We start from the raw sequence: 16947 nt of genomic DNA, 5'->3' as shown, positions 1-16947 counted from the left end.
TAGCCTTTTTTCCTCTATTAAGTTCAACTGATCATATTGAGATTGGACCCATTCTATTTCATCCAACTTTAACTCTGCCAATACCCGGAGAGAAGGGATTTCAACCTTAATTGGTAAAACTGCTTCCATTCCATAAACCTGAGAGAAAGGTGTTGCCTCGGTCGAAGTCCTAATAGATGTTTTATAATCAAATAGGGTAAATAGTAATTTCTCATGCTAGTCTTTGTAAGTCTCAGTCATTTTCCCCATAATTTTCTTGATATTTCTATTAGCTGCTTCTACCGTGCCATTCATCTTTGGGCAGTATGGCGACGAGTTATGATGTTTGATCTTGAATTGACTGCAGACCTCCACTATTGTGTTATTGTTCAAACTCAGCGCATTATCGGATATGATCCTCTCTGGCATTCCATATCGACATATGATCTCCTTTTTCAAGAATCTGCTAACTGCTGACTTCGTGACATTTGCATATAAAGCAGCTTCCACCCACTTGGTAAAGTAATCAATAACCACAAAGATGAAACAATGCCCATTAGAAGCTTTCGGCGATATTGGCCCAATGTCGTCCATACCCCACATAGAGAAAGGCCATGGAGAAGTCATAACATGAAGAGGTGAAGGAGGTGCATTTATCTTATCACCATAAATTTGGCATTTATGGCACTTTTTTAGCATAATTGATGCAATCTCTTTTCATAGTGAACCAATAGTAACCAAATCTCATGATCTGCCTGGTCATTGTGAAACCATTTGCATGTGTTCCGCAGATACCCTCATGGACCTCTTCTAGTATTTTTCTAGCTTCCATTGCGTCCACATATCTTAACAGTACCGTATCCTTCCCTTTTTTGTATAGGATTTCCCCGTCTAGGATATAGTCAATGGCTATTCTTCTCAATACTCTCTTATCATTCTTTGTCGCCTGATCTGGATACTCACAATTTTTCACATATTGCAATATATTCAGGTACCAAGGATGGTCATCTTTTTCCTCTTCCTCAATACTATAGCAATGAGCCGGGGTTTCAAAAATACTCATTTGAATAGGCTTCATGTCCTCTAACTTGTTCACTTGGATCATAGAGGCTAGGGTGGCCAATGCGTCAGCCATCTGGTTTTCGTCTCGTGGGAGATAACAGAAAGTGGTGTCATCAAACTCGTCCATTAATTCAAGAACCATCTTTCGATAACTGATCAGTTTAGGGTCTCTTGTTTCCCATTCTCCTTTGAGTTGATATATCACCAATGCAGAATCCCCATACATTTTTAGCACTTTGATTTTACGTTCAATAGTTGCACGAATGCCCATAATACATGCTTCATATTCTGCCATATTGTTCGTGCAATCAAAATCCAATTTGCTAGCAATAGGATAATGATCTCCGCTTGGAGATACCAAGACTGCCTCAATTCCGTTACCCATAGCATTTGAGGCTCCATCAAATTTTAGCTTCCACATATGATCTATTTGGGAATTTCCGTCAGTGGTTGCCACATACATCAAGTCCTCGTTTGGAAAATCAAAGTTCAAAGGATCATAATCCTCCAAGCCTCTGCTAGTTAGAAAGTCAGTTATTCCACTTCCTTTCACGACCTTTTGGCTTACATACACTACGTCAAATTCAGAAAGCAAAATCTGCCATCTAACCATTCTCCCGTTCAAAGTAGTCGACTCCATCATATACTTTAAAAGGATCTAACTTTGAAATTAACCAAGTCGTGTGATACAACATGTATTGTTGTAATCTCCGTGTTGTCCAAACCAAAGCACAACATAATTTTTCAATAAATGAGTACCTCGTTTCACAATCAGTAAATTTCTTGCTGAGATAATGTATTGCCCTTTCTTTCCTTCCTGCTTCATCATGTTAGCCTAACACGCACCCCATGGAATTGTCCAACACCGTTAAATACAGTATTAATAGCCTATCTGGACTAGGTGGTGATAGCACTGGAGGATTGGACAAGTACTGTCTGATTTTGTCAAAAGCCCTCCGACATTCTTCATTCCATACACCTGGATTATGTTTCCTCAAAAGACGGAATATGGGGTCACATTTCTTAGTTAGGTGTAAATAAACCGGGCAATGTAATTCAGTCTTCCAAGAAAACCTCAAACTTCCTTCTGAGTGTGTGGTAGAGGTAAATCTCGTATTGCCTTGACTTAGTCTGGGTCGACCTCAATTCCTTTTTCACTGACTATGAAACTTAGCAATTTCCCTGGTCTGACTCTAAAGGTGCATTTTGTTGGATTAAGCTTGAGTTGGAACTTCCTCAGTCTCAAAAATAATTTCCTCTTCAGTTTTGGATTTTGCAATCATATCATCGACATACACCTCAATTTCCTTGTACATCATGTCATGAAACAAGGTTACGATGGCTCTTTGATAAGTTGCTCCCGCATTCTTTAATTCAAAGGGCATCACTTTATAACAAAACGTTCCCTACAAAGTGATGAATGTGTTCTTTCCCATATCTTCTGGATGCATATTTATTTGATTGTATCTAGAAAAGCCATCCATGAAAGAAAACAGTGAATAGCCTGTCGTATTATCCACCAGAGTATCCATGTGAGGCAACGGGAAATTGTCTTTTGGACTGGCCTTGTTCAAGTCCCTGTAATCCACACACATTCGCACCTTCCCATCTTTTTTAGGGACAAGGACAATGTTGGCTACCCATTCCGAATATTTGACCTCTTGCAAGAACCCAGCATCGAATTGCTTTTTGACTTTTTCTTTTATCTTTAGCAGAATATCAGCCCTCATTCTCCTGAGCTTTTGTTAAACTGGCTTACGATCTTCTTTTATAGAAAGACGGTGAACCACAATATTAGTACTTAACCCGAGCATATCCTGGAATGACCATGCGAAGACATCTTTGAATTCACGAAATAATTTAATGAGGTTTTGTTTCGTCTTTACGGTAATGTCAGTTCTGATCTTTACCTCTTTTTCGTCCTCTAGGCTCACCATTTCCAATAATTCTTTGTGAGGTAGGATTTGCTTACCCTCTTGTTCTACCATTCTCAACAAGTCTGGAGATACACCACAGTCTATGTCATCTTCAAAATCCCGAGATCCCTCTAAACACCAATCTTGCTCAAAAGGAGATTCTGAGCCTGAAGCAGTGTCACTCATATCATTGATACCCAGGGACCTATGATAGATGCAAAAGAATATATAAAGAATGTATGAATTTATGAATAATTCTTTGTAAGATATGGTTATGAATAAATAAAAGAATGATGTGGAAGAAAGTCCAAAAGAATAAAATAATATTGGCTCAAACAAAAATGTATTTTATTAGAATAATGACGTTCAGACACAAGCCTATTTCACTAAGAAATTTCTATCATTTTTAGGCTAAAAATAACAAGAATGTTCTGAACATTACTCTGGATAAGCTCTAAAAACTACAGGGATTACCTCCGCAGTCCAATTGTTCAACTCGCTCCCAGGTTCATAAGGGCGAATCCCTAACAAGGTCCTTTCTTCAGCTGAGTCTATGGCATTGATTTGGACATTTTCTAGCATTTCTTCAATACTTTCCTTTTTGGGCCTCCTTCGCTCAGGATGAATGAACCCCCTGATACAAAGATCTTAGATATGTGGGGAAAAGTCATAGGCTCCCACTTAACTTCATCTCCACTCAGGCGTGCCCTTCTTCTCTCCTGCCTTTTTTTCATTTCCTTTCTCTTCTGTTTTTTGTCTGGTCTATAGCCTAAGCCAAAACGATCAAACTTGTCTTTCAGCATTGGTGCCTTAATTCCTTCTTGAAGATATCTTTCTAATCCTTTTCTCGGTAAAGCCCCTCTTCCGACCATCAATTGAATACCTATTTTTGTAATCTTGGATATTTTTGGCACTGGGATTCTACTACCCTCAGTAATAAATGTTGCATTCAGGAACTCTAAGGATCTGAACGAACATTCTACTACCTCCTCATTGGTCTCCACATATGGTGCATCACAAGTTATTGATGCGATAATACCCTTTTCGGTATTTATTGTCACCAACCGTCCATTTGATACTAATTTTAACTTCTAATGTAGTGGTGAAGGTACAGCCCCTGCCGAGTGTATCCAAGGCCTTCCCAACAAACAGTTATAGGAAGGCTTGATATCCATTACAAGGAAGTCCACCTCATAAGTAGTTGGGCCAATCAGCAATGGTATCTCAATTCTTCCCATAACCTTCCTTTCTGTTCCATCAAATACCCTCACTATATTCTGACATGTCTTCATATGTGAGCTATCCACAGGCAGTCTATTAAGAGTGGATAAGGGCAATACATTTAATGCGGATCCATTATCAATCAAAACCCCCGGCAATGTGTACCCTTTGCACCGAGTAGTAATGTGCAAAGCCTTAGTGGATCCCATACCCCCAGACGGTATTTCGTCATCATTGAAGAAAATAAAATTATCGGCACTTATATTGTTGACCAACCGATCCAACTTGTTGACGGAAATATCATTAGCCACATATGTTTCGTTCAACACCTTCATTAACGCACTTCGATGAACCTCTGAACTCAAGAGCAAAGCTAACACAAATATGTGAGCTGGTTTATGCAGCTGTTCCACAACACTATACTCACTATGTTTCAAAATTTTCAAAAATTCTTTGGCTTCTTCTTCCTTTATTGGCTCATTAATCAATGGCTTAAATTCAACTGCCCTCTTCTTCTTTTGCTCTGCCGTCAAAATTTTCCCTTCTGCCGATTCTACTCGAGCATTTATCAAATCGTAGCACTTCCCACTACGCGTATAAGAACCCGCCTTTTGATTTCCTTTTGTAATACTGACCGAAGCTTCCCCTCTCGGGATTGTTACATTGCACTCATAATTATAATGGACCTTTTTACTGTCTTTATATGAGAAATTTAGTGGTTTCTGAATCACGATTTTTGGTATCACCTATGCCCCTGCCTCGTTAATCTTAGGGCGGGAGATGATAATCACAGGATGGTCTACTTTCGAAATCCTCGTCATTGGCTCTGACGCGCATATGCTTCATTTTTCCTTCGTTTTTTCATAAAACTCCATTTCTTTATTATCCATCATGCTCTGGACCAGAACTCTAAACTCTTCACATCTTTGGATTTCGTGCCCCACCTCATGATGGAACTCACAATAATTTTTAATCTCACCCTCTTTCTCAGAATCCAAGATGATTAACCCTCTTCTTGCCATCTCTTCCCAAACCCATTTCAAAAGGGTTTTCAGTTCAGCAATATTTGTCTTGACTCTTTTCCCCATATTTTCACTTATCATGTTCACCCCATTATCAGTATGATTGGGTAATGGATTTTCTGTACCAGATGCATCGTCTACCTTAACAACGCCCATATTAATAAGCCTTTCAACAAGCTTATTAAAAGCAGTACAATTTTCTATGGAATGCCCCGTAATTCCCACATGGTAGTCGCACTGTGCATTCGTATCATACCATTTAGGATATAGAGGTTGTAAATGGTTTAAGTAAAAGGGAAAACAATGTGTGTATTGAATAAACTATGATACAGCTCCTTATATGACATTGGAATTGGTGCGAACTGGGGCTTCTCAGTACTTTGTCTCACACCAGATTCTTGTCTTGATGAACCCTGCTGATTAGCAACCACCTTTCTTGGTTGATTCACCGTAACCATTTTGTTGTATGTATTCACGTTGTTCACTTCATTTTCCTTTTTCCTTAAGGCCGACCTTCTGTTATTTTCTCCAGCATCAATCTTTCCGCTCCTAATAGCACTTTCAAACATTTCACCATTCATGACTATGTCAGCAAAGCTTTTTGTGGCACTTCCTAACATATGTGTGATGAATGAGGCTTTCAGTATATTTATAAAGAGTATTGTCATTTCTCTTTCTGGGAGCATGGTTGGACCTGGACAATAACCTCCCTCCACCTCTGCGCGTACTGCCTAAAACTTTCATTTGACTTCTTTTCCATGTTTTGCAAGGTGATTCTATCAGGAACCATTTCTGTTACATGACTGTACTGCTTTATAAAAGCCTGTGCCAAATCTCTCCAGGAACCAATCCTGATACGACTCAATTGATTGTACCATTTAGACGTTGCCCTTGTGAGGCTATCCTGGAAGTAATGTATTAATAGTTGGTCGTTATTGACATACCCAGTCATTCGCCTACAAAACATGGTGATGTGGGCTTCAGGACAACTGGTCCCATTATATTTCTCGAATTCTGGCATTTTGAACTTGTAAGGGAGCACCAAATCTGGGACCAAACTTAAATCCTTAGCATCAATCCCACGATATCTCTCAGTGCTTTCCATTGCCTTAAATTTCTCTTTAATCCACTTCCACTTTTCCTCTAATTGCTTTGGTAATTCTTCTTTTGTTTTTTCTTTTTCGACCGCCTCATCAAAATCGGGGATAATAAGATTGACAGGGTTATTCTCGGGATTAGAACCTGATTCAGTTTGGAAATTTATTAGTCTCGTAGCGTCGGCCTGAAACTGTTGAGACCCAATTATGACAGAGGGCTTGCGCAGGTATACCTCAGCTTGAGTCTGCACATGTAGAGGAGTAAAGCCTGGAGGATAGAGAGGTCCATCATCTTCTCCCTCCTCAAAATTAGCCATAAGACCCTTTCCTTTATCTTTTCCCTTAGCCAACAGTTGCGTTAACTGAGTCATCATGTTCCCTTGGGATTCCATCATCTTGTCCATCATATTCTGGTGAATCCTTTCGAGATGCTCCTGCATTTGCTGCTGAAGTTAATTCTGCATTTCTTTTTGGAATTGTTTGAGCTTTTCCAATCTTTGGTCCATATTTTTTGATTTTGCCCGTGTACCGTAATGGTGTTTAATTGATTGGTTGGTTTCTAGGTTAACTGAGGAATGATTTTAATCAATTAGAACCTTTTAATGGTTTTTAATGCATATAATGCAATGCATGAAATGAATGCAAAAATGCGTCAATTCTAATTCAATTTCATTCAGAAAACTTTATTAGAAAATAAATTTCTTTACATAAAACGAACTACAAATAAGGCTTTTCCCTAATACTCAAGACCTTAATCCTCCTAAGTAACGAGGCTAACTTTTGTTCCTAATCTGATTCCAACTCAACTTCACACTCAACGTATCAGCCTGTATTGCTAAAGTTTACAGGTAATCCGCTATCTCTCGAATCTGAACCACAGCTTCTCCCATAATATGATCCCTGTTTCTAACTTGATTTTGAAAGTAATGAAGTTGCTCAGTCTGACGACCCTCATTTGCTTCTAGGTACTCAATTCAGACTTCACAATTTCGCAATGCTGTTTCTAACTCTTCTATTTTGTTCTTCATCTCTTCAATCTTGCTTAAACTTGCTTTCAACTCCATTACGGAATTCTGACTTCTATATTGACGAAGAGATCTTTCCAACTCACCCACTCTATTTTTTAGTTCACCTTTTTCTCTTTGGTTCTCTAGCAAGCTTTCTTCTAATACTTCATTCCGTGCTTGAACCTCTTGAAATTTCTTTTCTCGTCTGTCTGACTTGTTTCTTTCTTATCGAATCTCTTCACGCCACTACTCCGAAATCTTTCTAAGCCCATCAGTTCTCGATGACAGATGCAGCTTCTTATAATCCGTCCTCTAGTCATCTAGATCTTTTTCGGCCTTATTTTTCCCTTTCCTTAATTTCTCGACCTCGAGTTTTTGAACATCTACATCCAATCTCAAATTCATTTTTTCTTCTTGCATTTGTTCCATCTTCTTTTCTAACTCTACATTTCTTCTTTCAAAATCCTGCTTTATGATCTCTAGCTCAGAAGGGACAACCCGTAAATGTTCCTCTATCGATTAACTATTTTCTTAACTTGGCCTAAGAACGTTATCATTGATCCTCTTAACCCATCATTCGTTATACTCGGGAGTTTTCATCGGACCCACAGCTAAACTCTTCATTCGACAAGTCTGATTCCATGCCCTGGACATCTCACGAACCTTCTTTTTGTAACCATCACCCTTATATGGGAACTCACACTCAGCTAGTCCTTGAGTTGCAAGCACGAATTGTCTTGACCTATATTGCTTAAGCACTAGCAATGGGGAATAACCAACAGCTTCCCAAATTTCCAGCAAAGGAACCCAATCAAAATCTCCGCATCGATACAGAATCTCCTCCGGAAACAGCCATGGAGCTCTCCACTCGATGTCCTCCTCTTGCAGATTCTGAAGAATTGCCATCCATTTTTTCTCTGAATTGTCATCCCTCATTGGTGTAGCCGCTAACTCTTTTAATGGTAAATAATTTTCAGAGAAGACCCGAACCTTATCAACCCTCCAAAAGTGACTGTGGAACCATGCGAGTAGGAGTTGCGCACATCCAATGAACCTACCCTCACCCGTCTTCTGGCATGCATTCAGTGACCTGAAGGTTTCTACCAAAATCGCTGGGACTGGTGTAACTCTCATATCCAATCAATCAAATAGATCAGTGACTACTTCGTCGACGTGACCCAAAGCTTTAGGGAAGACAACTAAACCATATATACTCAAAGCAAAGACATCTACCTTCTTCTTCGTATCTGGGTGCGCTAAAATTAGGTCCTTCAAATTCTTCCAAGGAATGCACTTGCTATCCCCCTTTTGCTTGATCTGAGCTGTAACCCACTGCTCACTCATCCCAGTTATATTCATCAGTTTCTTCAAAAAGGTCGGAACATTTACAGCTTTCGAGTAGACTCTGTCCACTTGAATCTTCGAACACCGAAGTAGAGCCATGTATTCCTCTATTGTAGGTACCAAATCAACTTTCCCGAATGTGAACCAACTGTAGACAGGATTCCAAAACTGGGTAAGAGCTCAAAACAGATGTTTGTCTACTTTCATATCAAGCAAATAAGGCAAATCCCCATAATTAGAATAGAATGACTGTCTAACATCATCATTCCACTGATCCCAAATTTCCTTCAACTCTTGCAAGCTGTTCTGAGTTACGCTAATACGGGTAAAGTCTCATAATTCCGATACATAACCCTCGCCCAAACTATCACCTTTTCCTCGCTGTGTCATCTCAGACCAAGTTCGGAAAGCCGCATTATCTTCCACTTTATCAAGAAAGCCTTTTTCCATGATAAGTTTTTTATCTAGTAACCGAATACGAACTAACGCCTTTTATAGTGAAATGCCATGTAATTGTAATGTCATGCAATCAGAGTAAAACATAAAAAGTCAGTATCATGTATAAACATACAATACAACTAAGAAAAAAAATAAAAACTCCTAGTCAGGTATCTACTAGGGTCAAGAGTAACTCTGCCTAGGGTGAGCTCCTAAGGTTCACTATATGAGGTTTGGCTTCTAGAGCAAAGGTATCTAAACCAACAGATTCCTCGATACTCACCCGTTATAGGCTCATATGGACCAAGTTCGGTTCAAGGGAATACATTTCCTTATGACTATACGGAGATGAAAATCTCACGAATGCATAAATACGGATGTATCCCGAAAGCGATCCACTATCCTATACGGAGGTGAAAACCTCACGAAGGACTAGTTTCTCACTCCCACTTAGAAGGGTAAAATTGACCAACTTATACAATGCAAAATGCAGATACACATTAACAGCTATGGACCAATCAAACAAGCATATCATGATAAAAACCAATGAATGCAAAGGAAAAATCGTGATTTAAAACAAATTTAATTTTTTCGACAAAAAGAAAAAAAATAACCAACTTATGGCTTGACTCTCAAAACCAGTCCCCAACGTAGTCGCCAAGCTGTCGAAACCATTTTTTATTTTCAAAAAATGGGGTCGACTTTTAAAACGAAAATGGAGTTGCCACCAATCCTTTTTATTTAGGTGTGACCCGGTCACCTCATAATTCAATCATTTTAATAAAAGTTTAAATTTACTAAAACGATATTTTTTTTGGTCTGCACAATCCAGAAAAAATGGGTTCGGGAGTTGGTTACGTATGAGGAAAGATTAGCACCCTCGTAATGCCCAAAATTGGTACATAATTGATTAATTAATGTCTTATTGTCGAAAAATTGAAAATTCGAAAAAGAATAAAAAAATACGATCCCTTTTGTTAAAATCACTTAAAAATAAAAACGTATTTAACGTCAACCGAGAAAAAAAATTATACCCCGTTAGTTAGGATATAATCTTGACTCCCGAAACGGGAATATTCACCTAAAATTTTATTTTTGAAATTTTGATTATCTCGGTTTTAGAAAAGAAATCATATTCCGTAAGTTGGACCCGATCCTTTTTTAATTTCCGGGATAATTTTAAAAATATATTCTTTTGAAAAGTGGTTCGCATATCCGGATTTATCGAAAAATCGGAATCCTGTAAGTTAGGGAACGACTTCTCGAATTTCAAAAATACGAAATATTATCCTCGATTTTAAATTTTATTTTTTTACAAATTTAGGTAAAAAATGTAATATTTGAAACACCACATGAATAAAATGGTACATAATAAAAATGATAACATCAATTTATGAAAATCATATAACGCACTATTTTAACATTGATAAAAAGGGTAATAAGATCAAAGCATGCACATAAAATAACTATACTAGAAAAACAAAACAAATAAATAAATAAAATAAATTCATAAATAATGAAAGGAAAACCGTTTGTGAACATATTAAAATAGAGAATCAAATTAGAACACAACAAAATTTAAATACACAATTTGGCATAAAATATATAAATAATTAAAATAATGAAAACTATATAATAATAATAATAATAGTAACGAAGTTCAAGAATAAAAATAAAATAAAACAAAATAAAAATAAGATTCAACATAAAATTATGGTGAAATAATAAAAATAAAAGAGTAAATAAAAAACATAAAACACAACCCATAACAAGACAATATCAAATTTAAAAGTACAAGAGAATAAATAAATAAATATACAAATGAGTGTTGAGGGAAATAATTTATACAATTAATTAAGTCAGCATAATAATAAACTAATTAAAAGACTATATTGAAATCAGAATAAAATTTGAGGCAAAATTCATAATAAATTTAAAAATAAAATCGAAATAGGACTGAAATGAAAAGCGCGTGAAGAAAAGGGGGCCTAATAGGAAATAAACCCATTTCCTGGACACGTGTCACCTCCCCAGGGGATTAGCGTGCCAGGGACTAAATTGAAAATCAGAAAAAAAACATGAGGTCCAATTTAAAAATAAAAGAAAAAGTACGAAAAGGACTGAATTGAAACAGACCGAAAATGCGGAAGGGCCTGAAGCGCAAATATACCCTTTATTGAAAACACGCGGATCCTCCGGAGCGGGTCGGGTCAACGCGAGGGTCAAGGGTGAAACGACGTCGTTTTGGGCATCAAGAAACGAAGCCCAAAACGACGTCGTTTTGAGGTGTCTATATAAGTAAAAAAAACCCTAAAAATAATTTGTAGCCTCCTTTTTAAAAAAACAAACTCTCTTTTCTCTCAACTCTCTCTTAGCCCTCCCCCTTCGGCCAATGTCCGGTCATTGGACCACCGCGGCGGCCGCCGGTGATGGCGCCATCTCCCGCGGTGGCCGGAAAATGAAAAGTCGACATTTTTTTGGTTTTTTCAATCCTCGGACCCATGGAACGCCGATTTTCATCGGAATCAGCACCTCCTCCGTAATAAAGGTACGATTTTTAACCTTTTTTATTTTTGTTTTCTTTAAAATAAATAAATAAATAAATAAACCGAAATAAAAAAACTACCTTTATAGGACCGGTATTTGACTTTTTTTCCTGTTTTCTTTTTATTTCTCCGTAAAAAAATACATAGAATCGGGACCTTTTATAACTCGAAATTTTCCTATTTTTTCTACTTTTACATTGTGTTTGTGTTGATATTAGACTCTCCTAGTCCGTTTTGCAGGCAGACGTGGCGGAGGACTGGTTCAGAGTCGTGCGGTGACTCACGTGCGAGGGCAGAGGCTGGGCCTTAATTTCTGCGATGCTAGGCAATATGCGGCTAGGGTTTTTGCTTCTGAAAATTTTGTTTTGGGCCACATTGAAATTGGGCTAGAGTTTAGATTAGGTTTTGGTGTAATCTGAATTTGGGTTTGTAATCGGGCTTGGGCTTGGGCTGGTACATTGGATTTATTATTATTTTTGTAATTTGGACTGTTATGGACTTGGTTTTAATATTAAAATTTTATTTTTATTTTTATTTTTGGTGTTTATTAGGCCGGGCAATAATTGGGTATTACATTTATCATATTACAGCACCCCCACACTTGTTTTAAACATTATCCCAATGTTCACACAAATCAAAATATCACAAATGCAAGGAAAGGAACAAAAAAAAACTCCCAACTATCTACCGCCATCTCTCCCTCACTCTCTTCATCATGTCCTTTGTCACTTACTCGTAGATTGCGACATTTGCAGAATAGTTAAGTCAAACCCTGGATATATTCTTGACACCAAACTCAGAGTAAACCTCAGTATTTGTCAATATGCAAGGTGGTTCTCTTAACAATAGATATCAAAATGATCAAATAGGTCGTCTACTTGCTGTGTGTCGGGCCATCTTAGATACCAACCAGGAATTCGCGGCATTCGCGAATAGTTAGTCAAGTCGGCTCCCGGAATTGCTCTTAAGATCAAATCTGCATTAAACCGTAGCATCTGTCCAATAGCAGGCATGAAGTCAATCAAGTAGGCAGAGATATGCACTAATGTGGTTGTCCAGTGTTGTGTGCTGAGCCCTCCTTGAAGCCAACTTGAAGCTTGCGGCAGTTGCAGATAGTCAAGTCAGCCCCTGGAACCTTATCTAAGAATAATTATGTAGTAATCATCAGCATTTGCTTGAATTCAAGACTTCAATTACTATGGCGGTCCATGAAAAGCTCAAATCAAGCTAGAAATTTGGAATCCGGTTGGATACTGATAGCAAGATAAATTCGTATTTTTAATATATTTATTTTTGGTTAATTATCAAATAAAATGCTATTAAATTTAAAATTTTCTTATCAAGAATGGAATTGGTGTGCCGAATTTAAACTCTTATAAAAAAATGGTTAAATTGGAACAAAAAGCAAAAATGAGGGTTTGATTAAAAGATTGAAGATACAAAGATAACTGGATAAAAATTGAAAGGTTGAATTTTTTTTAAAAGTGGTGGATAAAGATTGAAAGATTTTTTATATTGTTAAAATTCTGTAATTAGTTTAAATTTAAATTTAATTTTAAATTTTGATTTATTTAGTGATAATATTTAGAAAAAATCCACTAAATTTTACCACTATAAATGTATATAAATACCTAGTGGCTATACCCAATTAAACACACACTTAGCTTTTGTAATCAATCAAATTCCTTAATTTATTTTCCTTCCTACATCACTTTTTCTATTATGTTGTTTTATTCTTTTTCTTTCTTTACTTTCAACTTTTTGGTTTAATTACCTTCCAAGGCCCTTTCCCTTCCCACTTTCTACAATTCTATTTGAATCATTTATTTTCAAGCATGATTTTTTTCATGATTAACTAAACCCTTTTTAGCCTTAGTCCAGTTATCGCTTCGACAAAAGTAATCGTGAGATATGAACCCACACTAAATACTTTACAATTCGGTATTCGCTATCTCTCTGGTATATGGAATAGTACAAATTTGTCCTTTAAAGTTTATTCGATTTTAACTTGAAAAATGCGCGTTGGGTTGGAATCGTTTAGCGTACAGTTGGGAAGTTAAGTCGACGGTGTTATATTCAAAATCCCGCGAACAAATCGGCATGTTCAATTGGGAAAAACTAGTTGGATTTTGTCAAGGGAGATAGTGATCGGATTTAAACGAACCATACGGTTGAGGCCGTGAATTCGAGTTGGGCTTTTCAGATTGCAAGACTGTTGAAGTCTTAAATTACATGTACGTGCCACGTGGTTGGAAATTCGAGAAGGGTTGATTTGCAGGTGATACGGGGATCGACTACTAGAGGAAGAGTTGGCAGTTTGAGGGATCCTTGATTGCTATAACCAGCTTATCGCTTGAAAGGGAAAATCTATTTTAATGATCGATTCAAGATTGGAGTATACCGAGACCGAGGCTAAGTTAAAAAATATTTTATTTACCAATTTACCTTATTTGCTTAAACTTTTTTTTTTGCAATTTTGAATATGTTTTTATTTTATTTTATTACACTTTATATTTCCTTATTTTATCTTTATTAATTTAAGCCCCCCATTTTTTATTTTTCAGCTTTGCTACGTACAGGTCATGGGCACAACTGTAATTGTGACAGCGATTCTGGTCACAAAAAAAGGTAAAATTAGATAGCCAGTCCTTGTGCATTCGACCTTACTACTCTATACTGCTATTACTGTTATTTTGTCGTAGGAATTTATATTTGGTGGTTTCGACGCCCATCAAATACTTAGTTGAGCAGAAGAGGAGGCACTTAGCCCTAGTTCTATCATTGAAAGAAACATTAGAAAACATCCTAACTCAACCACAATTCACCATATTATTTAAGAAGACATTTAAAGAAACATCAAAGCTGCTTAGTAATATTAATCTAGGATTCATATATGCAAAGCTTTCATTTCCATCTAAGTGAATCAATCTAAAAAATGGGTAACTACACAGTTGATTATCTAACTTTCATAAGTTTTCATTTTAGTCACCAAAACAATTGCAAATAGGGCATTGCCATTACAAAACATTTTCATTTTAGTCACATGTCGTTAATTCAATGTTATTGTATAGTTATTTTGGTTACCCAACTTTAATAAGTTTTTATTTTTTCACATATTTTATTTTTAAATTAATTTTATTTGTCAAAGTATGGAAAAGAAACCTAGATTTTTACAAGGAATTGAGTTAAAAATCAGAGTAATTTTCTGTAAAACATCAAGTTTTTCCTTTTATAAGAAAAAAACTAAAATTACTCATATATATATATATATATATATATATATAATGATAAAATGATTTTTCCTGTAAATCTCCAAGTTTTTCTTATCAAAACCTAGCTAATTCCTATAAGACCCTAGGTTTTTCCTTTTACTAAAAAATAATATTAATTCTAAAAATAAAATGGTTTATTTCATGTAAAAGCTATTTTTATTATTATAAAAGCTCAAGTTTTTCCTTATAAAACTCATTTTTACTGAAAAATTAAAATAATTTTAAAAAGAAAAAATAAAGGGAATTAAAAAGATAAAATGAACGACAAAAATGAAAATATACTAAAGTTAAGTGACGTGAACAATAACATTTAATTAACGTCAAGTGACTAAAATGAAAATATTTTGTAACAACATGCCCAATTTGCAAATTTTTCAATGACCAAAATAAAACTTAAGAAAGTTGGATGGCAACTTTGTAGTTTACCAAAAAAACCTTCTTTATCTATTTAAATGTAGGCTATAAATCAACCTAGCTTGAAGGAATATACCTCTGTTCATAATCATTTGTTTATTTTTAAGCTTGTTTGTGTTTAGTTCATGTTAGTTAAGAATTTAAAATTTATGTTCGTATTTGTTTATTTAAAACTATATGTATTTATGTTCGATTTTTAAATTAAACGAACATGTTTGCGAATATTTTTTATTTAAAGTCGAAGGATTTATGCTGCTATTTTAACTGCTCCATGTCAAATTTTATTGTGTGAACACATTAAAAGTTAAGAACCTTGTAATATGTTATATATATATATATATATATATATATATATATATATATATGATAAGTGTAATGATGCAATTTTAAGTAAATAAAATTAAAATTAAAATTAAAATTATTATGAACGACTATATGAAATATGATATAATTTTGGGAAAACTACTTAGTTGGTTATCTAATTTTTGGGGTGCTTTCATTTTAGTCAAACAAAATGAAATTCTTGCAATTTCATCACTCAATTTTTAGGGCGCCTTCGTTTTAGTTACCCAACCATTAAATCTCTAACGGTAGTTAACTTGTACACACCACATCATGTTACACTTTCATTTTGGTCACCCAACTTCTAGGTTACTTTCATTTTGGTCACTCAAAAAATATTCATTTTTTTAAATATTAGTTGGGGTAAAAATTAAGAATTAAAGTGAAAAAGCGGTAGAAACTAAAATAACTCTTTAAAAATGGTCAATTTGTACTTGTTTACCCCATTGCCGAAAGTTCTAAATTTTTTGTCAATGTTGAAAATTTAAATTTTAAAACATCAAACTCAATTAAATAAGTTATTGAAAATTTTTATCCCTTGATAGTGTCAATGATTTATTTTTATAATATTGAAATTAATTAAATCAATTAATTTAGTCTCCTTTTAAATCTTACGATTTAATTTTATGTTTCAAATCAAAATCAAGTCAAATAAATCATCTTTAATAATTGTATATGAAACCTAAATTTTTTTGATTATATGATTTGAGTCTTTCATACTAAGCTAAAAGCAAAGAAAAATCAAAAGAAATTTAAGTTTTGTAGACAAATATAATTATGAGTTATTGAGTTGATTTCATTAAGAATAATATGAAAACATAAAATAAAATTTTAAAATTTAGAAGGAGATTAATTTAATTAACTTCAATATTAAAATAACAAATCGATTAATATTATCAATGGATACAAAATTTTCAACAATTTATTTAATTGATTTGTATTTTTGAAATTTAAATTTTCAATATTGAAAAAAAAAAATTTAGAATTCTCGACAATGTAATAAACAAGTACAATTTGACAAAATTTTAATGTTTTATTTTAGTTTCTACTGTCTTCACCTTAATCTTTAATTTTTTTACCCCCAATCAATACTTTAAAAAATGATATTTTTTGGGTGACCGAAATGAAAGTGTGAACATGATGTGACAAATGCAGTTAACTGTTGTTAGAGATTTAACGGTTGGGTGACTGAAATGAAAATGCCCTAAAAGTTGAGTGGAAAAATTACAAGGATTTTATTTTGGACCCAAAATGAAAGCGCTTTAAAAATTGAGTGACCAACTAGGT

At 35.1% G+C, this 16947-nt stretch overlaps 1 protein-coding gene across 1 annotated transcript; it reads right to left on the bottom strand.

The window, feature by feature from the left end:
- Positions 1-216: 216 nt before the first annotated feature.
- LOC105767261 (uncharacterized) lies at positions 217-1681 on the bottom strand. Its single transcript, XM_052629186.1, has 3 exons — positions 1423-1681; positions 775-1329; positions 217-401 (listed from the first exon to the last, which is right to left on the bottom strand). Exons 1-3 carry the CDS (start codon positions 1679-1681, stop codon positions 217-219), a joined length of 999 nt encoding a protein of 332 aa, XP_052485146.1.
- Between the last annotated feature and the right edge of the window lie 15266 nt (positions 1682-16947).

This window comes from Gossypium raimondii, chromosome 4, assembly GCF_025698545.1.
Source record: "Gossypium raimondii isolate GPD5lz chromosome 4, ASM2569854v1, whole genome shotgun sequence".
Taxonomy (NCBI): domain Eukaryota; kingdom Viridiplantae; phylum Streptophyta; class Magnoliopsida; order Malvales; family Malvaceae; genus Gossypium; species Gossypium raimondii.
This window is presented reverse-complemented; position numbering and strand designations above follow the sequence as displayed.